Raw genomic sequence first — 27,514 nt, 5'->3', positions numbered from 1 at the left:
GTTGTTTACATGGAGGTCAGCGAGAAGACGGAGTACTGAGGATGATGATGATGGGCGGGCTGAAGGACTGGAGGCGTTCCTCATGCCCTCCTCCTCCTGCAGGGCCAGCAGACAGTGTGAACTTGAACATTGACGGGCACAGCACTGAACGACACTCAAGACGCACATCACTGCCGTTTTATGAGGTCTACTAGGTTTGCCTGCTTCATTCTGGTGTAGTTTTGGAGGAGCTTCTCTCACTATGTCCAGACGCAAACTCGGCAGCAGACCGCAACACCTGAGTGTGATGCAAGGTAAGTTGGATTTAAAACAGCTCCTCCTATATTGAAACGATAAAACGTAATATGTACGTATGTATGGAGAGCTAATTTTGATAATGTGACAGTGTGAGAGTGAAGGTAGGAGTGATAGATATAGCCAATAAGGCATAATCAACTTTTCACGTGGTTTGTGGCTTGCTCCGGCGCGTGTAACGTACAGAACTTGACATTGGAGTTGGGGAAAAACAGTGGCCTTGTGTTTTTATTTAACTTATGTGTGTTGCTGACGAGCTGTCTCTATCCAGTAATTCAGTGTCAAATGTATCGTTCTGTGCTCTTTTTTCTTGTTTGTAAGTTGGCGCAATAGCACTGCACTTCCTTATTGCATCTTCACAAACTCTACATTGTGTCGTCACTTGTCATAACTTGGCGAATGTTTTAATTTGAAAGCTTATTCATTAATATTTATATGCACATCTTCATTATCTGATGCCACTTAACGCGTATTCTTCATAGACAAGTGCGTATTTCTTTAAGAATGACGTTTATTAATTGATAACCAATACATCAATCGATAAATATAGTCGCTGTTGATGGTTTGTAAGTCTAAAGGGCTGTGAAATATTGTTTTGATCATGACAGTATGTTTTTGTTGTTTGTTTTATCTTCTAACTGTGGGCAGCTGTGCGTGCTTCACCTGACCACAAGTCTTGTCTTTGCTTTAGCCGTGTCCGATTCTTTAAGTTCCTTTGAGTTCTTCTGTTCAATGAATCGTTTGAACCCTGATATCTGATACTTGATTCTCTAATATAGATTTGTAGCTGAACCACATCGGAAAGGATAGGAAATGTTAGTTTGTTTTTATTCGTTAGCTCACTTAACGCTATTTTATTAGGGTTAATTTGAAGAGTTTTAAAAGCTAATCAAGATTAATTAATGTTTTTACCAGCTGAATCAATGAAACTCGGATATAAAATGTGATAAACATCCGTATTAATAGTAAACCGTGTCTTAAATGATAGTGTCAGAGCTTGTAATATTATAACAAGATGTCAAGGACCACGTGATGACGTGAAAACAACCTTGTGAAGCGAACTGTTCAAACGAACCGGTTCAGTTAAATGAGTCGGACTTCTAGCCATTTGTGTGTTGAAGAGAGAGCAAGCCGCGCCTTTTGCGTGTCGGCACAAACAACCAGAGCTGTTGAAACAGGAAAGGTGACATTTCTGAGTAACCACCAGTGAAATCCTCCCCTCCCCGAGACTGTCTGTACCTGCATCGGCATGGACAGCCTAGTCCGGGCAGGTGGATCCAGTAGAGGCTGTAAGGTGTGTGTTTGTATTTGTGTGTGTGATCAGGAGTCCATGACCACAGCAGAAGCACCCAGGCCAAAGGGCAAGTTCCTCTTAACTAACCGTCTTTATACAGCCAAGTTAAAGGTGCTTGAAGCAGGATGAGTGTGCACCAATCCACTGAGCAAAGAAAATGAAATCTGTAATAAAATATGCAGATTTGATCAAGCTCAGACAACTTTCATTGCAGAGCATTTCATAAATTATTATTACTACATTTTTGTGTATATTAATTTATAACTGTCTGTGCCAACTTGGTGTAAAAATGGTGTTTAGATATGGCCAACATATGAAAGACTGCGGTTAGACAAATATACTAATCAATTCTTATTTAAAATTGTTCATATTTATAAAAAGTGTAATTATTGTGTGTGTAGATGCATTTATTTTCCCTCTTTTTAGCATTAATATTTTTTAAACACTGATTAAGTTAACCTTTCTGGTGTTTTATGCAGTCTTTGCTGGTCACCCACTCAAAGTAGACTTTGTAGTTATCTTGGTAACAAAATCATGCTTTGGCCTAGCTAGATTTACATACTTCATCACTCTTTCACCACAGTGGTTATAAATGGTGTGAAAGACACCTTGTTTTGATCAACAGACTTGTGAGTGTGGTAGGACGACTACAGTGCAAAGTGCCTGATATATCAGCATGCACTAATGGGTGAATTGCTCAAGCGGGTCGGAGCTGCATCGCTCTGCTTCCTGTGCAAAGCAGACCTCGGTGGCAGAGACACAGGAAGTGGTCAGTGTCTGCTGACCAGACAGAGCTGTGCTGATGGTGACAGTTTAGCAGTACGCCGATGAATGCAGAGAACTGAAAGTAGCACATTAGAAGAGAAACAAGGCTGTTGCAAAGCGACGCAGTTTGGTCATTTCAAGAGTTTCAAGTGTAACGGAGGCTGTCTAAAAGCGCACTGATGACTGATGCTAGAAGCTGCAGGCTTTAGCTTTTCTTTTAACTTCCTCTTCTCCTAGGTTAAAATTGCCAGTTTGAATCCTACTTGGAGCAGGACCTGAGGGGATACATTGGTGTCGTGACCCAGATGGGATGGAACTGTGCAAGTTAGCTCCATTTACTTGGGCTGTAGATGCACTAACAACCAGGGATGTAACAATCATGGATTTTGATTGTGCGATTATAGTCTGAGGAATAATCACGGTTTTGCAGTTATCACGATTCTTATGCATTTATTGATTTCAAGACACTACTAGTTCAGAAAATCACATAAAACTCCTTATAATTAAAAGTGTTATTTATTGCTGCTCTGTAGCCAATTAATACAGCACATAGTAAAATTAAAAACAAACAGTTGTCCATTTCTCTCTTTGTGCTTAAAAAGAAGTAATTTTTTGCCATTTAAACATAAGTAATAATGTTACACTCAAAATAAATGACAGAACAATGAATGAAAAAATAAATAAAAAAAATAATGAATAACAATTGTATTTCTCTAATGCAGGGCCTAAAATTAACTTTCACTAACTAAATAGAAAAGTAATATGCATCTCAAAATAGAATGGACAAAAGAAAGGAAGAAAAGTCTCAATTCTAATACTTTTTAAAAGTTTTGATTTCGGTTTGTGTCATTTTAAGTGTGCAGTCTCGTTATGTGCCGATTTACATTTTTGTGTGGTTGTGGAAAAAAGCAGGCGAGTCAGCCGGCCCAGCTTGATGACGTAGGCAATCATCAACTACGTAACGAACCATGCTCCTGGGACAGTTGAGTTTAGAATAGGGGGAGGTGTAGGCGATCATCAACTACGTAGCAGACCTTAAGCCCGGACAACTTTCATTGCAGAGCATTTCATAAATTATTATTAGATTTTTTGTGTAAATTAATTTATAACTATCTGTGCTAACTTAGTAGTGTAAAAATGGTGTTTAGATATGGGCAACATATGAAAGAGACTGCGGTTTGACAAAGATACTTTGGGGGCGGTGTAGGCGATCGTCAACTACATAGCGGACCTTGTACCACCCACTAAGGTAGTGCCCATGCTACTGTGACGGTTGAGTTTAGGGTAGGGGGAGTTGTAGGCAATTGTCAACTACTGCCCACTTATTTAACACCCATGCTACTGTGACGGTTGGGCTTAGGGTAGGGGGAGGTGTTGTCGATCGTCAACTATGTAGCGGACCTGGTCAACTGCAGCATGGACTGTCTCAATATTTGAGAGCAGAGCAGGATTCTCGCAAGGACCACCTGCTCCGCACCTTTCTTTGTCATGAGCCGCAGTTTCAGTTTAAACTTGGTAAAGGTGAGCTTCTTTGGCGATGACGTGTACATTGTTAGATTTTACATTTAGCAGCCATTTGCACTGAACACATGGTGAATGCAACACATCAAGATTCAGGCTATCAAACAGCTGATCCACAAGAGTCTTTCAGCACTCTTTCCGGAAACACTCGATTGATCTCGGCTGGCGCGTCAGAATTCACCACATGATTGCTCTCATCTGCGCCATTATTGTAACTTTAGGTGGGTTTGCAAACCTGTGTTCTTTTCATTGTGTCTTCCTCAAACCTCAGCCGTTTACATTTCCCGCTGTCTCAAAAGCTCCCTGTCATCTCAACTAGGTGCACCTGGAACGCGTGTAGCATCGTGTGCACATTCCTCCATTGGAAATATCGAACTTGCCCTAGTTAATAGCCTCAGTCATAGTTAATCCAGTGTGCGTGGTTATCAGTCTCGGTGTACAAGCTCAGAACTTTAAACTAGTGCACAGTTGGTGTATAACTCTTAGTTGCTGCAGTTTTGTTTCTTGCAGAAACGTGGTGTTGACAGCCCTTCACAATTAATTAACCATGACAAATTAAGCGCAGTTAATAGTAAAACAGATTAATCGTTGCAACCCTACTAGCAACTGATGAAAGAGGCTCATTTAAAAAAACTTTTGAATCCAGCTGTTAGCTGAACGAGTGGAACCATGGAGATTAAGAAAGGAAAGTGTAAGTCCAGATCATAAGAGCTGTGCAAATAAACCTTACTTCCCAGACCCAAGAGACGCTAGTGACTGACAGTGGAACCTGTGGTCTTTATCATATTTGTTTGCATGCCAAAAATGCCAGTCCAAAAACTTTTTGTAATGAGGTATAGAGCAAGAGCAGTTATTAAAGCCATGACCCAGATATGAGTGAGGTTAATGGGGGTACATGGATACATGTAATGGAGCATTGAGGGTAAAACTTACTTTCCTGAGCACACAATACAGACATGGCAACTAATGCTAGAGGCTGTGCTCTTTATTATTTATGTTATCGTTCCCACCTCCAATGCTGGTTCGACTCCTGCTCCAATCAGGGCAAGTACAACCAAAGGTGTTACATAAGAGATCCTCTCAACAAACACATTTTTTACAATATTTTGGTGGTGTTCTCTTCACAGATGATCCAAATTCCACACTCATCCCCTCCATCACCTCATCATCATCCTCTGAGCAGATACCTGAGCCTGAAGATGGAGGTCGCGACCTGTTGACATGTGGCCAGTGTGGTCAGGCATTCCCGCTGGCCCACATCCTCAACTTTATCCAGCACAAACAGGGCGGGTGTGACACAGCCAGAGCCCGTCTTCAGGGCCACACTCCTCCCTCTCCAGCCAGCCGGACGGTGCAGTGTGGCCAAGGAACGAAGGTGGAGGCGGGTTATGTGGAGCTCCGGCGGGTGACGGACAGGAGATGGAAGGAAGAGCCAGGTGTGAGGGTGGAGGCCAACCGAGCTGGTAAGTTCTAGGTGCTAATTAGTGTCTTTTTTTTTGTAAAACTGTCCCCTCATTTAAGAACCTCGTCCCCAGTCCGGCTCATTAGGCCGCTGTTGCTGTGGCGCTGAGGCCTTGGTGAGTTTGCGAGTTAGAGACACCGGGCCTAATTGTGTGGAAGGGATAGGCAGTTCTGTTACACACGCGAACAAACGTACACTTATACATGCACCCAGGGGGGTGGCGGAAAGGCACCTGAGCACACCTGAGCATCTCCTTAGCTCTGTCTCTCAGGTGAAGTGGCCAGGTAAACACAGCACAGTCAGGTCACCAAACTACACCAAACTCCCAGAGCTCTTGCTCACACACACACACACACACACTTTCCTCAAACCACTCATTATTCCAGCACTGTCAGTCATAGCAGGTGCTGACATGGTGTGCTATTCCCAGAGTCCTTTGTGAATTGCATCACTCCTATCAAAATAAAGTCTTGAAATGAGCCATTTTCCCATTGTTCACCTTTTGAAACAGAATTCACTCTTAAAATATAAAGATTCCCGAAAAAGGTTTCTGCCAGTTTTTCATGGATTATTTTGGGTTTCCATTTGAACAGTTATTAAAGGAACTATATCGATAAAGGAATTTCATAAGTTAATTTCGAGAAACATTTTAATAATCCAAAGTATAGCTACAAATTGTGGCTAATTCCGCTGTTTACATGTGTTGCATATTTCAGCATAAGCCTCATACAAATAAGTAGCACGTTGAATTTGTGAGCATCTCTACATTCAATTGTAATATTTCGTATTTTTCTGTCAAGTAATGTTTACATTTATTATATAAATTTATTATTATTATTATTATTATTATTATTATTATATACACATTACCGGTCAAAAATTTGGGTCAGTAGGATTGTTGTATAACATGTCTTATACAGAGAACCCGCTGTACTTATTTTTGCCTTTCTTAGGATTACAGTTCATACCATAGCAAAATTAACTGTTACTAATGTAGGCTAATTAAAAAATTCAAGCAGTGTAACATTGAGTGCATCTCGCGCTCCATGTAATAGCAGAAAGTGCGTCGCCGTAGCTTACTATGTTGCGTATGTATTAAATATAACTGACAATTTAAATAAAATGTTTTATTCAATTCAATTAGTCACTTGTACATTATTATTTTTTAGGGTTCAAAATTTATACAGATTTTACATTTTTCCCCTCATACTTCTGTCAGTATAGGTACGAAGTTGGCATTGAATTTCATTCGAAATGGTATTAAAAAGGTCTTAAAAAGCCTTGAGTTTTTTAAAGTTTTACAATAAATCAAAACCCAATACTTAACTTACCCCAGACGGATTTAGGGAAAAATAAACATTTAATAATAATCCTTATTTAAAAATAATAACAATAAAAGATAACTGAATAATAAATTAATGAATTAATTAAATTAATGAATTAAAATAAATCTAATCAATCACCAATCCACATGCCACAACTTCAGACTTCCAAAGCTTCTTCAATATCTCAATAAGTTCAAAAATACCTCCCAGATGTCCCAAAATTCAGAGGATTCTTTCCTTATTATGTGAGCTTTTCAAGAGCCAAACATGTTATAAGGTTTTTCAACCAATGTCCAATTTAACATTTTTCCAACATAAAGCATTATAATGTCTTGCTTGTATTAAACATAAATCAATCCATTTTCTTTCTTTAGTATACTAAGCACAACTGTCTTCATACATATTCAATATACATAATTTAGAACTATGTTCCTCCTCACACTCCCACACACAATGAAAAATGTATCTTATTGCATTTAAAACAAAGATCAGGGATATTAGGTCGGTAAGGTTTTATAATAAGTTTTCCTGCTCACCAAAGCATTTTATTTGATCAAAAATACAGTACAAATTGTGAAATGTTATTGCATTATAAAACAACTGTTCAAAAGTAGTTCATAATTTAATTTAATAATTTATTCCAGTAATTTTTAAAGATAAATTTTCAGGTTTATTATTTCAGTCTTCACAGTCACATGATCCTTCAGAAATCACTCTACTATAAATAATAATATATAATAATTATTATTATTATTATTACTATTATTAATGTATTAGTAATAATGAAGTAATAATTTCATTTGAATCTACATACAATAAGCAGTTATTTAAAATTGTTTAACATTTTTTTTGCATTTAATAAATTCTGCCTTGATGAACAGAATCATTTTCTTAAAAAAAAAAAAAAAACATGAACCCAAATATATCTGGGGCCAAATTAGGTAGCAAAACCTAGAATTGTTTTTATTACAATCAAATTTACATCACAATTACATTTTTACCACAAACCATATTTCTAAGGAAGCTTTTGTACAGTGGAAACAGGAAAGTAAAGATGTTTCAAATTTCTAAAGGAAATTTTTGGTGAAACATTGAACTTTTGACTGTTAAACAGGATGTTGGTGGGTGTGTGTGTATGTGTGTTTTCTTCAGCTTCTGTAGTGTTTTTCATTGCAGTAGTTAGCCCTAAAGGGATTCGCCGGCCTGTGCAGGTGTTGGTGTGTCTCAGGCTGAAGCTTCTGAACCGTGACCTGAATCGCTTCCTCATATGGGCTGCATTCTTTCCCCCATAACATGAGCAAAGCAGACATTATTAGTTTATCATTACAGACTGAAACTAGAAAATGATTGTGATTGATCGTTATCAACAACAGAAAAAAACTCATTCTTACTTTCAGGTCAGTCCCTCCCATATATACACATGCTAGCATTTCCTTCCTTTTCGTTCTCTGCTTCCGGCCATCCACGTTACTTGCTGCTCTGGGGTTCAGTCCCTCTTGCCTATTTTGTGCGTGTGCGCATGTGTGTGTGTGTGAAGGTGTATGCTGCTGAAAAAGGTGTCAGGGTGAGAAATGCAAAACATTCTAATGTGTGATTTCCTCACTGTCTATAGTCTTTGGTTATTATTGAAGCAAAGATTTTGAGGCATCAAAATGAGATTAGAGATGGACTCTGATAAGGATCTGAACAAACTCTGTTTTCATCTTTACTTGAAAAATGAAGGGGGGGGGCTCTACATAATATAATTGACATAATACAATCAAATCTAGTCAAATCTTTACTTTCTAATCAATTTAATGTATCTTCTCTGAATAAAATTATACATTTTCTTGAAAAAGTATTCCTGACCACAAAGTTTTGAACAGTAATGAATGCCACTCCAAAAAAGTCAATTAATCCTATTTCGTTTTTGCATTTTCATTGTAAAATTCATTGCTTTCTTTTGAATTTTACTTTTTAGATCAGCAGACATGCAGTATATATTTGTTACCTTTAAAAAGTGGCAGTATTTCATATGAACATACTGAATATTTTATTGTTTGTTTTCATTTTTTTTTTTTTCAGTGAATTTCACTTTATTTACATTTTGTTCTCCCATTTAAACATTTCAAATATAAATCAACTTTTCCTAAATTTACTTGTAGCATTAAAGTGACTAGTGTTTATTTAAAATTTATTTAAATAATAATAAGAAGAATAGCTTATTTTTTCAATAGTCATACCTAGGGTCAGGCAGAATCTGCAGACTTTTTTTTTTTTTTTTTTTTAATTTCTGCACAGAATATTGTAAAAAAAAAAAAAAAAAAAAAAATTTGCAGAATGATTTTGGGTGTCACGTAACTAAAAACTTAATATGTTAAATAAAATAATAATGCTTCTTTAACTTTAATGTTTACAATGCAAATCCAATTAGATCCATATATTTGGTCTCTCATATAATATATATACTAAAAGACAGAAATTATTACTTTACAAACTGTATTGTAAATGAATCAACTGAAAAAAATTCACATTGGTCAGTAATATTAGTGAAATAATTTAAAAACTGAATCAATATTAATTTACACAAGTAAAAAATAGACTCGATGGGCTGAAAGTCTGTGGTTTCTGCACCTTGTCATAAAATGGTGTTAGCTAATGCAGTTTGTGATGGGTTAGCTGTAAGTTTACATTTAAATATTAGGTGTGTATATATAGGCTGGTAAACATTTAATGAATATTTATTGTTTTTAATTCTAATTCTCACATATGTACTTAATGCAAATAAAACATGCAGTTATTGCAGTTGGTGATGTGTGCATCTATGACCCCTTGTTTTTCTAACATCAAGTATCAGTCATTCATACAGAATTTGAGTAATTGTAGATTTATTTACATACATGTATGTGTATTGTTATTAACATTGCAGTAAAATCATAAAATATCCTATTTATGTAGTCTTAATTCCCTAAACTCTTACAACAACAAACCTATTAGTGTTAGAGTTCAAATGTAGCCAGTTCTTGGCAACTCTGGGTCTCCAAAAGAATACTTTTTTGTGTTGCCTGGGTGGATTAGGCGTTTTGTGTGTACATCGTTTTTGCACTTTCATTGTTACTCATCCAATAAAACATCAGTTAGCCCACAAACTATCAAACAGGCGTACATGTGTGTTTAAATGTGGGTGCAAAAAACGAACAGAGGGAGATTTTGAAGAGAGCCATGCAGTGTAGTGAACTGGTTTAGACAATGTATCAATAGTCTTATTTTTATTTCCTTCAGCCTCTCTTTGCTCTGCATTTTAACTGTCCCTTTCTTCTATCTTTATCTTTCTCTCTCGCTAGCTTGCTCCGTTCCCTAGAGAGAGAAGATTCTGCCTGCTGCTCGTTAGCGCGCTCAGCCAATCTGCATTTTTAATTAGCGGTTATTGCTTCTGCTTAATATGCAATTGCTACCCTGGGCCAAATGGGAATCCTTACAAAAAGAGTGAGGGGAAAGAATGAAAGAAAGGGAGAGGGAAAAGAGAAAGGGAGAGAGAGACAGGCTGGGTATTGTGTTTCACTCCAAGACCCTGAGACAAAAGCCCCCTCCGCCCCTCCTCGCACCCTCCACCCGAGGGAGAGATTTGGAGGCAGAAGGGGTGTTGTGTGAAGGGGACGAAGGTGCAGTCACAGGGGTGATGCTTTTTCTGTTGTTTTTCCATGACCTGTGCTGCTATTTCTTTTTGTTCTTAATTTAAACACATTTCAAATCAAAGCCACCCTTTTTATCCCATGTTTTAACCTCCGCTCCCTGAGGCTTCTTGATCTGGTTCCTGCTTTTTGACGAGAGTTCTTAACCAGGCACAGAGGACAGGAGAGGAAAATAGGAGAGGCTCTTTTTAATCTTCTTCTTTGCCCCCTCCCAATAAAATGAAGAAGGATTTTGACTAGAGGAGATGTAAAAGAGGCTTATAGCACTCTGCTTTGAACCCTTTGTAAGAGAATGGAAAAAATGAAATGAATTTTCTTCTCAGTTTTGGGATTCTCTTTGCAGACAGGCCCCATTTATCAAGGAGGCTGAGTCAGGACTCATTTACATAAAACCTTCGTTTGCCCCGTTCCGCTAATTAGCAATTTGCAGCTTAATTGGCGAGCAGCTCTCTGAAATAGAGACAAAGCTAACCACGTTTAAAAATACCACCAGAGCTGCTAAAGGAGCCCATCCGTGCTCATTTGCTTCTGTCTCAATCTTCCTCTCCGCAGTCATCCGGCTCTCCTGTGAGCACACCTTTAATCAGGCGAGCCTATCTGCTCAGGTCTGACTCAACAGCGGCGCTATTACCAGCTCATTATTGCTCTGACACCTGCAGGGCTCTGTGACATGCAGCTTTTCTAAAGATTTGCCTGAAAAATTAGACAAATGGGGAAAACATGTTCTCGGGAGGAGGTGCTGTAGGTCAGGAGAATGAGTTGTAGTAACATGGGAGTTGGTTGTAGGGCACTGCTTGTTTTAGCAGAATGCAGATGTGGTGGATGATTAGCACTAAAAAAAGTCAAGATCAGATTTACACAAACATTTTAGTCCTTGTTTGTTGCATTTAGCAAATCTGAGTTTTGTTGACGCTTTTAAATTTTCACCTATACTGTAAGAAGTATGTTAACATTCTCTTCTAAACCTAACCACAGGCTGTATCTGCCCTGTTTGTGGTTTTACCTGTTCTTCTGTTTTCTGTAAATGACCAAAATAGCCTACAGCCTTTTCATTCTGCTGTTTCATTTTCATGTCATGTTATGATAGACATCTTTCCAGTCCACTCAGCAGATTTAGTCAGAAATATAGAGGGCACGCAAGCGTGTGAAAGCCTTTGTTTGTTTGCTTTTGACCCACATTCTGTTTATCCTGGACATTAGCAATGAAGATTGGCTACAGTTGTACATGCATGTTATCGACCATTTATTAGTTAATTAGTGTGGTTTTCCCTCCTGAATGTACTGATATGTAAAAGAGTATCTGTTTGTATTAGGTCTGGCGATAAATCGAAAAGTTATTGAAATCGACATTCATATCCTATAATCAGCAAATTTTTCTAGATCTTTTTTGTTTCCGATTTTCCCTACCGTGTGTGGAGTTCTCTTTTAAGACTAATTTATACTTCTGTGTTAAGCACAAGCGTATTTTCAGCACAGCCTTTGTGCGGTCACACACCAGTGCACCTCTCAAAATATGTAACTATACATCACGACGGCACAAAGCGCAGACTTTATGATTGTTCAATGTTGATGTTCAATAAATAATCATAGGCCGTAGATAGTTGTGTGTTTCCTTCAATTGTTTTAAAATCAAGTTATGCACCCTTCATTCAAAAATTTCTCAATGGTAATATGTGAGCTTATTTACTGAAAAAAAAACTTGTTTGTTATCTATGAGGGCATAAAAAATTAATAAATAAACAAAATAATCATACGTTAATCAAGATTTTGATTTTAGGGCAAATCGCCCAGCCCTAGTTGTATGCTTTGTGGTTTTTTTTTTTGTGTGTTTTCATTTACGTAAGATTAAAAAATGTATTTTCTCTATCCCTCTCTTTCCCTCTCTAAAACAGAAGAGCCCTCCATGTTCACCTGCCAAGTGTGTCAGTGTGTGTTCCCCAGCGCATGGAATCTCCTTCAACATGCTCAGAATACACATTCTCTCAACATCTACCAGGAGGACGACACCACCACACAGACGTCAAAACCGGCAGCCATGATGGATCCACGGCACCTGGGTGCCACACTGGCCACTGCTTTCCAACCATCTTCCCTGCGATCAGTACGTCCTCACAAGCCTCCTCCCAGCTCCACACATGTACCACGTGACCTGCAGGGCTTAAACTTCTCTATGTGTTTGCAGCGCCTGGCAGAGGTCAGCTGCAACAGTGGCGGAGTGGTACCTTCTCCTTCCCCATCTCCTCCAGCCGCTTCACCTTTTCCCCAGTCCACTCCATCAATTCACACAGCCTTCTCCTGTGAGATGTGCAGCCAGGGCTTTCAGTCTCTGCGCAGCCTGTCCGCCCACCGCCGCACTCATGCCTGCGATAGGCCCTACCACTGTGGCCTGTGCCAGCTCACGTTCTCCCAGAGTGGTGAACTGGCACGACACATGAGAAGCCACCGCCGTTCTGCTGCTGGACAGGAAGCATCTGATCCAAGCCCTGCCAGTACAGATGAGGACAGAAAGATATCTGGACAGGGAGATAATGATATTTCTGGTGGTCATGGAGGAAGCATGGAGGCTGGGAAGCATCCAGGAGGTGCCAGTCTGATCTTGATGCCCTTGCAGACTAGGGCTGTGGATCGCAAGCTTCTGCGCTACTACCAGAGAGAAGTGGAGGAGGAGGTTCAGGGTGAGCCACAGCAGCCATCTCCCTACGGCAGCCCCTCAGAGGGCTCTCTGGAGAGCGGAGATACAGGTGGAAGTGGGGAAAGTGGAATCGCCAGCGGCAACTGCACACCAAAGCGACCAGAGCGGGAAGATCGTCCTCAAGGCGACTGGGAGCAAGAGGTTGAGGCTGTAGAGATTGTTCAGGACTGGCAGCGGGAGAATGAAAGGAGGCAGGTCACCAATGGAATGGGCAAAAAGAAAAAAGAAGAGGCTTGCGAGTTCTGTGGAAAATGTTTCCGCAACAGCAGCAACCTGACGGTTCACCGGCGCAGCCACACAGGGGAACGGCCATACCGCTGTGGCCTCTGCAGCTATGCCTGCGCACAAAGCAGCAAGCTCACACGACACATGAAGACTCATGGCGCCCGTGGGACACGTGCCCCCTTTCAGTGCCAGCTTTGCTCTGTCCCGTTCACAGTCTATGCTACACTGGAGAAACACCTCAAGAAGGTTCATGGACTTACTCATGCCAGTGTCAGCACCTACAGCCAGAGCTCACTCACTGAGTATAACAGCCTCGGCATCAAATTAGAGGACGAATCCATCAGTGATCAATCAGGAGCTCCCATCACAATGCTCGCAGATTCCAGTGTGGACCAAACAGAGCAGCTCAAAGAGGAGGAAACTGAGATGAGGGTCAGCAGCACGGATGAGCCACCTACCTCTGAGGAAATGGGCACCACTGTGGCACTCTGTCAAACCACAATTTAAAATTAGCAGCACTTCTGCACATGATCATGACCAAAACTACCGTGGCTCAGTATGGCCCATGACTCAGTGTGAGCATCTTATCAAAAAACCAAGCAGACCTTTCCTGTCTTCACCACAGTACTTACAGCCACTATAGGGTGCAACGCCGATTACTGACCAAGACTTTGATTCATATCAGTACAAGTGCCTACTGTTAAATCTAATATCGGATGAAATCTGACCCAACCACCGTGGTAAGGCACTTTGAAACCAGAGCAAAGACTAGTAGAGCACAATCAGAGTATATGGAGATGGTCGCAAGTCATTTTAGCCTTTTGATGAGCCCAAAAGACAATCGGACAGAAGGACTGAGCAGCCTGCATGTGATCTATCAATGTGATTTAAAATTACACAATGCAACTCTGAAGTGGATACCTTGAGTTTACACTTTTGTTGCACTCTACCGCAGAGCCTTAAAGGTTCATAAAACTCTGTGTAAAAAAAGGATATGGTGTACATCATGGGTGTCCAATCCTGCTCCCAAAGAGTCTTGCAGCATTTGGCTTCAACATTGAATAAACTAATCAAGGAATTATACTGAAAAAACTTTCATTAAGGTGTGTTGGAGCAGGCTTTGATAAACTCTGCCACACCATGGTCTTCCAGGAGCAGGATTGGACGTCTTTGGTCTACTTAAGGAGCCTATGGACAGCTTGTGTTTCCCAAAATATCTGACAGGGTTGTTTTCGTTTTTGATGCTGTATATTAAAAAGGACTGATTGGGTCTGTGGCAATACATGTTCACTGTCACTTATCTATGTTTAAGAACATTTGTTTCACATTTAGTAAATAGTGTAAATATATGCTGACACATTTTGTGTCATTTTGTAACCTACTCCACAAAAATGTCACATTGTTTTTTTTATAGCAAGTCTACTGCACAACAGAAACATTTTCACTGTGTTTTGTGAGCCTGTATAGTTTGTTTTACTGCCAGAAAACATAGAAATGCTATCAAATGTTTTCTTTATTTTTTGTTCAGTGGTTTTCCAGGTTGTTTTTTTGTCGTCATGTGAATGAAAAGTTTCATTTCTGAGGAAAGACTGAGTAGTCAATGACAGCGTTGACCTTTCTGAACAGTGGACCCACTGAGAGAGCACTTGTGTGTTTGTTCATATGTGACAAAGAGACCAGATTTACGATAAATCTATACAGGGAAAGATTGCTTCGTTACAATTGCTTTGTTTATCAACGTCAGGGAACTGTTATGTTACAGTTTATATTTGTGATGACAAATAATGTAGAATAAGTAATAAACGGTAATAAAAAAAGCTCTTTTTGTATTAACAAATGTGAAAATAGTTGGGCATTCAATGATGTCCATTTCTTCAGGGAGCAGCGAAAACAAAGCTCTTTTTGTTCTCTATATATTGTTATATCAGGTTCTGTTGATTTAAATGTAATGTCTTGTGTAATTTTTCACCGTGTAGTCCACAACTTTACTGTGTATTTTGTATCCCGATGCCTATTCGTATGACAATTAAAAAAAAAACAGATTCAAAGTCAGAGGGGTGTGTGTGTGTTAGTGTGTGTTAGTATGTGAGAAGCAGGAAGTGTGACGGCACGTACGGTGAAGTCCAACCTGCTGGTACATGTCTCAGATCACATCACAAATTCAACAGTATTTGCACTGATGAGTCACAGTCCGTTAGAAGTACAGTCATATTTGAGTAAACCACTGGGTCATTCAGGTTGGCCTTCAAGAAAGACCCAGGTAGGTTACGTGTCCAAAAAAATCACAATTCTACATCTGTAGAGGAGCGCTGGGATTGAACCTGGTGGTAGTGTGAAGAGGATGTTGGGAAGGAAACCAAGAGGGAGCAGACAGAGTCATCTTAACAGTTTTTTTTTTTCTTTTGTAATGGGACAAAACCTTCACGCTGGTATCTCTGGCCCCTCTAATGAGTGGGACGCTCTATGATCCCTATAGCTCATTAACAAGCAACCTTTTTAATGAGCTTTCAGCCTGGGCTGGGGGAGGTTGAATTGAAGGGACCATATGTAGCTCTCACCCCATCTCCAATTATCGCCATTTCGGGAAATGAGAGAAAGATAGCGAAGCACAAAGGGAGGGGTATGAAACGTCATTTACAACTCTGGCAGTTCAGCAAAAATTCCCAATTCCCCGAATCACAGGTGATCGCCTTGGGACCTGCATTGCTTCTCTATCAAAACCTTATACACCCTGCCCCAGCCACACACCATTTGGTTGCCGCACGGACCCAATTACATAATGTAACATGAGCTTGTGCGAGTTAAGATGGCCTCTGGCAGATAGAAAACATTCCCAGGTGCCCTTTGTCTCTTTTGGGACGTCTTAAACATGCTGCCCTTCTTATCTGGGACTGGCCCGTGTTTATCTTTACTGGCCAATCACCATGCTAACAGGGTGTGGAGACGGGTAACTGACCGCACAGATCTGCAGGTGCATGTGGACTTTGAGATGTGTTTAAGATTGACTACAGACCACAACAAAATACCCGACTGCTTCTTGAGTGAAAGGAAAAAGTTTGTGGTTTTGGGGTCTCAAGAAAGCTGCACTTAAGTATGCATGACTGTTCATCTCAATTAATTTAATTGTGTCTGTGTTCATCATGTTCATAATATAAATGTCTTTATAATGCTCTTACAGCATTCTTAATGAAAGGCATTAACAGGAAGCAATAAATAAGGTCAATGACTGAAGGATTAAAAGACCAAGCATGGATTCCCTGCTAAATTGTGTTAGGAGTAATTAACAATGGGCAATTGAAATATTAAGCAAAAATAATGGATAACAATGATATAAGTTTAATAATTCAATGGCCAATCAACAATTATTCTGCTTTTACTACAGTCACCTAAATACCTAAACACACCTAAATACGCTGTTGTATTTCAGTTTATCAGGTTTTGTCTTTAAACCCAAAGTATTTTTGAGTCAATGCTATCTGTTTTGCTTTGATCAGATTTCTGATTGTTGGAGGATTTGAAATAACAATTCAGTAACGTAATGTGGAACTGTAATTCGCTCAAGACCTGCCCTGAAACTATTTTAGCCATGAAGTTTCCTGAAAGCAGCCCACTTTAGAATCTTCATCAGCCAATCACTATAAACCGATTTTAATAGTTCTTTTGAATGGTACTATATATACTGCACAGCTAGAGTTTTAAAGCCAACGATAAACTTCCGGTAAAAGCTTAATGTGACTATTTTCAATTTCACAAGGTTGTTTTCTACAGCATTGATGTTGTAATGTAATTACAATACATTCAATTAAATAGACTTAATCACTCATATAGTTGTTCAAGTGTAAAACGAGATGAAAGACCGTTTTAACCTCTAGCGTTGTCATTAGCAACAGGCTAGCGCAGAAATTCCATTGAAAATACTTGGGTAAAATAAATATTTTAAAGACATGGTGGGAGGGAATGGAATTTAATGCAGTGTGTCTTGTCCGATCTGAGACCCACTTTGTATCGTATATCTAACAGGCAGTGAAGATCGCTGATATTTAAAGAAATCAGATCTTAAATGTGACGATTTTGTAATGGAAAGACAGTTCACTAGAAGCCGCTGGGCTCCCTGGCTGAAAATTAAAAGTCTGTGTGCATATAGCTCATTGTCCCCATGTTTCGGCAAAGTCCCTTTAAGGCAAGTCATTTCACTGGGCGGCCATCTTTGAAACGCCTCTCGGGCAGTATGCTTGGGCATTCTGTTTGAATGGGGAAACGTCAAATTCTCCAAAACTACTTGCCAAACTTACAAATACGTTTCATATTACAAATAACCAATAAAATTAGACAACAACTGTCAATTTAGTTTCATTTCTAAATGTTCGTATCACAAAAAATCTACAGAAACTCAAGTCTGGTCCGAGCCCCTCCTCCGGAGAGTTGTTCAATTCAATTCACCTTTATATGTATAGCACTTTTACAATGTAGAATGTGTCAAAGCAGCTTCACATAAAAGATCATAGTAAATTGAAACAGTGTAGTTCATTTTTCAAAGTTTAAGTTCAGTTCAGTTTAGTGTGGTTTAATAATCACTACTGAGAGTCCAAACACTGAAGAGCAATCCAACAATGCGCATTTCCACAGATCCCGAACCATGCAAGCTAGTGGTGACGGCAGCGAGGAAAAAACTTTACCAATTGACGAAAGTGAAGATAAAAAAAACCTGGAGAGAATCAGGCTCAGATGGGCACAACCATTTCTCCACTGGCCAAACATTTTGTGCAGAGCTGCAGTCCAAGTGCCAGAGGCTGGAAGCTGGACCTCAGCGAAGACTCGTCTGTCTCTGGAGCGTCACAGGAATCAGTCTCATGCTCTCCACTCCTCCATGACCACCACAGTAGCTGCCCAGGATACGGCCTGGTCCAGGATATGGAAACCTTGGGATCATATCGTCGCTGGTCTTGGATCGAATCAGTGACGTTGCGTGTACGCTTTACTAAAGAGATAGGTCTTTAATCTAGTTTTGAATTGGGAGAGTGTGTCTGAGCCTCAGACGTTATCAGGAAGGCTATTCCAGAGTTTAGGAGCCATAAATGAGAAAGCCCGACCTCCTTTGCTCGACTTTGCTATTCTAGTTACTACCAGAAGCCCTGAGTTTTGAGATCTTAAAGATCAGGTTGGATTGTAGTGAAACAGGAGCTATTATTTAAATTACTAAATTAAGAAGTTATATTATTAAAATTATTAATTATTTCTTTATAGGTAAGAAGCAATATTTTAAATTCAATACGAAACTTAACAGGCAGCCAGTGTAAGGATGATAAAATTGGGGTGATATGATAATATAAATATGCTTGGTGACTAATATTGTTAATTAAATAATAAAATATATATGTTTAAAAAATATGTTTTGTTTAAATGCACCAACATTGCCTATTCACTGAGAAATCGGTAAAAATATTCATTATCAAAATTGTGTGTACTCAATTATGCTAAGCACTATATATATATATATATATATATATATATATATATATATATATATATATATATATATATATATATATATATATATATATATATATTATTTTATATGTATTATTTTAAGAAAACTAAAATAATTGGTACAAATTAGTAATTGGTTTTAACTTGGTACAATACTTCACAATTTGACAATATTTACTTGAGCCAATACCTTCTTTTAAAAACATTTGTAAAATCTCTCCAGTAAAAATTTGACCAGAGGTGTAAATGCCATTAAATGTAAAAGAAACGTATTATTATTTATTTATTTATTTATTATTTATTATAATTATTTATTAAATTCTTCAAGTTTTTTGAAGAATTTAATAAATAAATTCTTTCATTTTTCCGTACTTTTCCGTTACGCGTCAATAGGATGATGCAGACGATAAAGGAGAGAATGAGCAAGGGAAGGTGTGAACACGATGAACCACGTAAAAGCTCTAGTGTTTCTTCATCCTCGTTCCCAAACTAGCATCCAATACAATCCAGAGGAAACGTCCATCCTTTCCTCCGCAAAGACCACAGAAAGAAACCTGAACCCTGAAATTAGCGTTTGTTATTGGCCTTGCGTGGGAGAGGAAGACAACGCTCCAGCTGTCCACAAACAGACCAACGGGTGACAATTTCACTGTTTCCTGGAGGAAAACGGCCACAAATATGAGTTTAGACATGACCCGCTTCACCACAAAAAACAAGGTGATAATCCTGTTACGGCGGATGCTCCACAACTGACATATTCCCAGCCCGGTTGTGGTGGAAGCGGTTTAGCATTTTCATTTAAATTCTCGCCAAATGTACAGCGAGCCTTCTAGTAACATTCATAGGACCAATTCGTTTGTAGCCAGTGGATTTTAAAGCAACATCTCACATAAAAATGGGAATATTCTCCGTATTTATTTGCTCATGTAATAGTAGGGGAGCGCAGAGCATAAGGTAACGTGGGGTAAAATGTGACACGTAGTTTTAAGGTATTTGCACAGGAACATGGCATGCTTCCGAGGTTTTTTACCACAGTGCCAGACGTCTTCCTGCCAATTATTGAAAAAGTTCAGCGAAATTTGAATGAGAAACACAAGAGAAACGTTTTGTAGCATAAAAGTATTTTTATAATACTCTATATTTTTATTAAAAAAAAATCTGTGAAACTATGCACGTCAAATCGTATATTGTTGTGATTGCCACACAGTGACTGCTAGCCAGTCTTGAGGAAAACACGACACAGCAGGTTTAGTTGTAACAAGGTGTTACGAATAAGCCACACACTGTTGGACACTAAATAAACTAACAAAATAATTTTGGAATTTTGAGTGTAATGTTGAGAACTTTTTTAAATAAAAAAATGTTTTTAATAGACAAAATAATATTTTTATCGCTAATAATGCCAATAAATGCATTGTACAATAATGGATAATAATGCAAATGAATCTAAATGTGTTTGTCCAACAGATAAATAAATAAACATGTTGTGCTATGTAGAATAAAAAAAAATTAAGTTCTGAGGAACTATACTATTTAAAATTAACTGAATTTAAATTAATTGTGTGAAATCTGACTTTTTATGTTTGTGTTACAACTAACCCTCTCTGTTACAACCTGCCCCGCAGGTGGGGTAAATAGTAACATTTTTACTCCTGGAATTTTTGTCAATACTGCACAGAAACCATAGGTCCAGCGATCATGCAGTTGATTTTGTTTGCAGGAAAGGCTTGTGTGTTGTTGATAAAAAATAAAAACAAAATGGTTTGTCTAACCCCATTGCTTTGTTCATTATTTGGCCACAACCGAAAAGTGTTACTGAGTGCCCCGCTCTCACCTATGCCATTATATTTTCCATGAAGAGCTGTTTTTATACAGCTATAGAAAAAAGTTCAATTTCGCTTAATTTTACTGCATTTATATTAGACATATGGATTTGAAAATTTTATGTTAAAGGGATAGTTCACCCAAAATTGAACATTTATTTAGGCTACTCTCCCTCAAGTGGTTCCAAACCTTTCCTTCTTCTGTTGAACACAGAAGAAGATATTCTGAAGAAAGTTGCGCCTGAAATAAAAACAAATACAGTCAATGGTTACAAGTTTTGAACATTTTTCTAAATATATTCTTTAGTTTAACAGAAGTTTAACATAAGAAATTTATGAGACGTTTGTAACAAGTAAAGGGTGAGTAAATGATGACAGAATTTACAATTTGGGGTGAAGTTTGGGTGATTTTTGGGTCACATTAATACTTGTATATTCTATAAAGGTCTAAGAAAATGTCAAATTATTTATATATTTAGGTTCCCTACCACTGGTTTAATCAAGGGCGTGGAATTGGCATGGGCGGAGGGGACGTTTCGCCACCAATATCCACCAATTACTGAAATATCCCTACCAATAATTTAATCGACTTCAAAACAGTAACGCTCCGTCAACTCTTCACCTACACGTGGAACAAGTCAAGTTCACTACTAGTTCACCGAAATACTATTAACCAATTAATCAAAATTCCATTTCGATTTTGGCCTCTATGATTATGAAAAACAATAATCACTATAAAACAGTTAAATTGCGTTACACACCTCTCTAAATTTCTCTACATCCATACCTCCTCAAAGCCTGACTGCTGTAAAACCATGTAAATTGACTTTTGCAGCATAGGAAGGAATTGCTATTTGTATTATTAAGTGCTAATTTTATATTATTAAGTACTTTAATCAGATTACCTAATTTTCTTTAGCCCTGAAACCCAAATGTGGCACAAATGAGGAGCACTGTGCAGCACTTCAGCTTTCCCATATACAAATACTCTCTCTGTTTCTCTTTTTCTCTTTTTTCCTTCTTTCTCTCTCACACACACGCACACAACTTAATAACCTCTCAGACAAGCTGTATGTGACACCGAAAAAAGAGGGAGAGAAAAAACTCACCCACCCAGCACCTGGTGACCTCCACTCTCACACAAATGAGCACAATGCAGGTCAAAACAGCCGCCTGTTGGACAGACAGACTGGTTGAACTGGCCTTTACTCCAGAAGCAGAGCTCGCAGGTCTCGTTGTTACGTTCACAAAGCTGTGACCTGCCCTGGGGGATCAAAGCATACTTACACCAGCTAACCAACTCGTCCCTCGGAAAATAACACCTTCTTCGATTTCTTGCACAGAAGAAAGGATCTACTAAAAGCACAGAAATCAAAGCAGATGTAAAGTGCATATATTAATTACGTATTCACTGTAGGGCTGCATGACATTGGAAATTACAATTTCACTATATTATGAAAGATATAAATAAAAATATAATATAATAAAATGTAATAAAAAATAAAATATAAAAAAATTTATATAATAAATTCCAAGCAAGCATAGATAATTATATAAGAACAAAGATACAACTTAAATAAGCATTGTGTGCTTTTTTTTTAATGGGAAAAGTCTATTCAGGTACAGAAATTTAATAACCAACAAAAAAAAACACAGTGTAGTCTTCATCATATAAATAATTAAATACAATTGTTGTTCATTAAAACTACAGACATTATCATTTCCTGTGTCCAATTAAACACTTTAAACCCATGTAAAATGCTTACACAGTCACAGGCTTTAAAAACTAGGCTCATTGGAAATGCATGTCTCAGCCTACATTTTCTGTGAAACATAAAATACTTTGCTTCGGGTAAATTTGTTGCATGTTTCAGATGAAAAAATCCAGTAGAGGGAGCTGTGTAATGATGTAATTTGGTGAATCTAAAATATGTTTTAAAATCTTTGCTGTACGTTTCAGATATATGTCGTTCTTGTACAGATCCACAAGAAGGCAGGACTTGTCAGATTACCTACCAGCAGACCACTGAGCTTAACCCAATCAATAGTATTTTCAAATGCAATCATAAGAGAAAAGTGACTGTGACCACAAAGTTTAACCTGATTTTACAGGTTTACAGGTTTTGCTTTCAGGTTTTTGGTGGAACCATGTTTCACCGGACTCAAACATGAATAATATGTCCCTGTAAATCAGGGGCGCCGCTGGGCGGGGGGAAAGTTAGGATGATTCTAAAGGCCCACGCCGTTTTGGGGCCAACAGAGATACTATTAGGGGCCCACCAGAACCACCATGCTCTTCACTTTTTGCAACACCGACGAATGTTGTCATAGGGCCCGTACCGGTCAGCAGCGCCCCTGCTGCAAATATCTATAGGAACAAAAGTCAAACATACAGTATGTTGAAGTACATTTTTGCAGTTTCACAAAAATGCGGGCTAAGGGGCCGTTCACTCTGAACACGCTTTTACGTTCCAAAAATGTTATGTGCACCGCAATGTCTTTTTGTTCACAAGAAAAAAAGAAGTGCAGTGCGCTTTTTATGTCCCTATAGACAACAACTGAATCAGCTGCTCATTGTGCGCGAGTGTTGCTGTTGATATTGGTATAATTTTAATTTTTAATAATATTGTAATATTCAAGATTTGTGAGTCATACAGCTCTGGATAACTCAAAACAGCAACCACAAGTCTCTTCTCCACCTTCAAAAGTCTCTGTAGTCATCTGGACAACACAAACACTGTAGGCACTTCAACGGAAAACCCGCCTCTGCTTTCATTTGATTGGAGAATGAAACAGATGCGACTGAGGTAACGCGTTTTTTCTGCTAAGTTTACTTTTTTAAGCTGCGAGTGTACAGCGTACAGCAGCAAAAATGGTGCTGCAGGCAGTTAAAACACGAGATACGCTGGACGCATAAGCAGCGAGCATTCACGGCTGTTAGCAAATTATTTAAAAAAGGCACCTCTCAATTCAAAAAGCACGTTCGGTGTGGTCGGCCTCTAAGGCCTTGTTCACATATCGCATCTGAAAGTACTTCCTCCGACAAGTCCAATGAACTTCGCAACTTGCACCTTCCGCTGCTAAGCAACCTCAGCTGTGCTGTCTGACTCAGAATAAATTTCAGTTCTGGATTTCAACCACCAAAAATCCCTTACTCTGTAGCTTTGCTACAAGATTTATTGGCAGAGAAAAAAAAGGGTGTTTGGATGCATACAATTCTTAAAATAAAAATAAAAAAGAAGAAAACAAACACAAACGTTTCCAAAGGTTAAAAACTAAATCATGCTTACCAGTTATTACCAGTTAAACATAAGTTTTATTATTTTTTTTGCATTTTTTATTTTTTGCATATATTTATTTTTTTATTTTATATAATCCACCAGAGGCTGCTGTGTATGCTTTTTTAGATCTCAAATTTCTTTAGTGAGTGACATTCGCGCCTGCTTTTCTCACGTAAATCTGCTAGAGGTTGCTGTCGACTGACTGATCAACCCACCCTCATCCTTCCCTAAACCCAACCTATAGTTTTTTAAAAAGCATTGATTGACCTGCTAACCCCTTCCATAAACCCAGTCGACAGTTTTAAAAAGCAATACAGAAAAAGAAAAGCCCTCGCCTGATTTTAACATGTTTTCAGATTTTACCACATTCTCACCCTGGTTTTGGCTTTTGTTTTACCTGCTTTCTGGGCTAAAACCTTGTCGTCGTGGTCAACTCTCTGCGTCTCAAGTCCGTCAATGTGGCGAGCTAACTGGACAAACTGGTAACAGCGGAAAAGCCGTCCACACGGAGGTAAGCGGTCAGCTGGTAAGTACGAAAAGGAACAGCATCATACCGCCCTGTAGCGTTCGTTTTAAAAACGAAATGCAGTCATGCATACCTCTGGCTACATAATTCTTGATCTCTATAAATGTATATAGGGCTACGTCTTCAGAACGAGTCTATGTTTAAATAATAAGAGCTTTGTTTGACAAATCATACATATCAGGATGTAGCTGAACTGGAATTATCAGCTGTTCTTCCATTCTCTAGTATGCTGCTGATTGGTTGCAGTGCACTTGCGGGATTCTGAAAAGTTGAGATATTTTCAACTAGGCATGCCTAGAAAATGTGAGTGCATGTGTTTGTCACTACTAATATACCTCCATTGGAAATAACAAACTTGAGCACTCAAAAGATGCCAAATGTGAACGGCCCCTAAAGAGCATAGTTTTAGTGGCCCTTCACTCTACAAAATAATGGGTTGTTGTAAACTAACATTGAGTGAAATATGTATAAACCAAAGCTTGGGATACAGTAATTTAATCAATTCAATTTAAAAGACACTTTTAACCCAATGATTAGGTTTGGCCACATTTGACCCAACATTGGCTTAAAACAACCCGGCATTTTTTTTAGAGTGTGTGTTGCAAAAAATAGTTTTCATTCTTTTATGCTTAAAAAAAGCTTGAGATTGCTCCACAAATTGCATGTACTAAATCCCGACTTGACTTTGCACACACTCCGATGTGTCTATTGCAGATGCGCACATTGTGATGTCGATGCTGAAATGATATATTGTGTGGCCCTAATTGATTAGCATTAGGATGCTAGTTCTTTCTACACATGCATGTGTTTAAATAGAGAGCGAGTACAAATGTAAAGAGTTTGAGATGTTTAAATAGAATAAATTGTGATAGCAAGTGATGCATTGAGGCAGGATATTTAAATAGCAAGATATAGGGTAATTGTCTTTCTGTTCTTGACCCCCTGACCTTCTTTCATCCCATTCTAATACGAATTTCCATCGGGCACCTCGGCAGTGCCTGGGAACGACTGGTGTTAATTGATGCCTACAAGCAGACAGGCTCTGGGTTTGGGTCGTGGGAGCAGTAGGGGTCGTGGACGTGCCGGGAGCCTGATAATGTTCTGGGCGGGTCGGCGACCTTTGTCGTTACGACATAATCCTCTCTAACTGAAAGACCATATGTGGCCCACAGAACATAGGCATCAATAACAGAGTAAATCATCAATGATTGTTCACATCCGTCTCATTATTAGCTGTGTTTATTTAGCCCATGTAAGCTTGTCTGAATGTCTTTAGCTAGTCAATCTGTGAAGGAAAGTGAGGGTAGTGTGTGAGGTCAGGTGATATGATTGATACAAAAGGGTTAAATGATAATATAGTTAAACACATGTTTACTTTCCATTTATATAGATATTAATATGATTGCCTAATAATATTGCTTACCTTTGTGACCAAACTCTATCTGGAGTTTCCGAATTATAGCCCTAGAAAAAAGTAGAAGTAGAAAAGTCGTAAAAGTGCCTCTTCAAAGTTAGTAACAGTTTTATGGGTTTGTCCAAAGGATCAATTTCATTCATTCATTCATTCATTCATTCATTCATTCATTCATTTTCTTTTCGGCGTAGTCTCTTTATTAATCTGGGGTCAGATCAATATCATGTTTATAATATGTATTATGTTTTTAGCAAAAAATGTGTTTTATTTCATAAACTTCAGATGTGACTATATAGGTCGATATTAAATATTGCTTATTTTCAGACAATATATGAGATGACCTTATATGTCATACATGTAAATGTTTTATACATAAGATATATAGATCAACTGAAATCTGAGTAAGCTTTCCACTGATGAATAAGACAATATTTGTCTTAGATGCTACTATTTGAAAACCTAAAATCTGAGGGTTTAAAAAATCTGAGTAATGAGAAAATTTCATTCGATCAATTTGACCCATACAATATATTTTTGTTTATTTAAACATCAGGTTTTGTGGTCCAGGGTCACATATACTAAAGAAAATAAGCCGGGGAATGCAGTTGTGTTGATATAAATAACAGTACAACATCAGTAACTTCCTGAACCATTGCTATTAGCAATGTTGATGTTTGTGCATTGCATATGATTTACTTGTGAATGAAGTAGTGTAATAGAAAAACAACAGACTCAACTATTGTAAGCTGCTTGTTCTAATGCGTTGAAAGGGGGTGTTCAAAATAATAGCAGTGTGGCATTAATGAGAGAATTCATTTATTCCGAGAAAACATTCCGCTTGTCATTACTGGTCCTTTATTAAGGAGAAAGGTAAGCAATGTGTCAAATATCACTGTTATAAAATGTACAGTGGAAATCAGAATTATTAGCCCCCTTTGAATTTTTTTTTTCTTTTTAAAATATTTTCCAAATGATGTTTAACAGAGAAAGGAAATTTCACAGTATGTCTGATATTCCTTCTTCTGGAGAAAGCCTTATTTGTTTTAATTCAGCTACAATAAAAGTAGTTTTGAATTTTTTAAAAGCCAAAATTAATTTTTTTAAGGTCACAATTATTAGCCCCTTTAAGCTATATATTTTTTCGATAGTCTACAGAACAAACCATCATTATACAATAACTTGCCTAATTACCCTAACCTGCCTAGTAACCTAATTAACCTAGTTAATCCTTTAAATGTCATATTAAGGTGTATAAAAGTGCCTTGAAAAATATCTAGTAAAATTTTGTTTACTGTCATCATGGCAAAGATAAAATAAATCAGTTATTAGAAATGAGTTATTAAAACTATTATGTTTAGAAATATGTTGAAAAAAATCTTCTCTCCGTTAAACAGAAATTGGGGAAAAAAATAAATAGGGTGGCTAATAATTCAGGGGGGCTAATAATTCTGACTTCAATTGTATTGCTTTCTAATTTGTGACGTAACATGGGTTGTTCCAAACATCATTCATTGAAGAAATTTATGTAAAAAGTTTATTGGGGAAGGGAAAACGTTTAAAAGAAGCACAGTCAATTATGTAATGCGCATTCCAAAATGTTGACAAAGGCTTTAAAGTGGCAGCACAAATATGGAAATGGAGACTGAAACTTCAGTCAAAACAAATCAGAGTCCAGATCCAGATATTATCACTTTCAGACAGATCAAAGATGATCTAAAATGATTTGTAAGTACA

General features: G+C 38.1%; 1 protein-coding gene across 1 annotated transcript; it reads left to right on the top strand.

Moving 5' to 3' along the window:
- The first annotated feature begins 65 nt into the window (after positions 1 to 65).
- znf296 (zinc finger protein 296) lies at positions 66 to 15,086 on the top strand. The gene is made up of 3 exons (XM_056478374.1): positions 66 to 293; positions 5,002 to 5,337; positions 12,225 to 15,086. The coding sequence occupies exons 1-3, from the start codon at positions 242 to 244 to the stop codon at positions 13,754 to 13,756; spliced, it is 1,920 nt and encodes a 639-aa protein (XP_056334349.1). The 5' UTR covers positions 66 to 241; the 3' UTR covers positions 13,757 to 15,086.
- Positions 15,087 to 27,514: the final 12,428 nt, after the last annotated feature.

The sequence above is a fragment of the Danio aesculapii genome, chromosome 18 (genome assembly GCF_903798145.1).
Source record: "Danio aesculapii chromosome 18, fDanAes4.1, whole genome shotgun sequence".
NCBI lineage: Eukaryota > Metazoa > Chordata > Actinopteri > Cypriniformes > Danionidae > Danio > Danio aesculapii.
The sequence above is the reverse complement of the archived record's forward strand: the minus strand, read 5'-3'. Positions and strand labels throughout refer to the sequence as shown.

Bases quoted from the DNA above. Each gene is read 5' to 3' on its own strand.
- znf296 (XM_056478374.1), top strand. From the start codon at position 242: ATGTCCAGACGCAAACTCGGCAGCAGACCGCAACACCTGAGTGTGATG. The intron at 294-5,001 runs GTAAGTTGGATT...TTCTCTTCACAG, and splicing joins ACACCTGAGTGTGATGCAAG to ATGATCCAAATTCCACACTC. The intron at 5,338-12,224 runs GTAAGTTCTAGG...TCTCTAAAACAG, and splicing joins GGTGGAGGCCAACCGAGCTG to AAGAGCCCTCCATGTTCACC.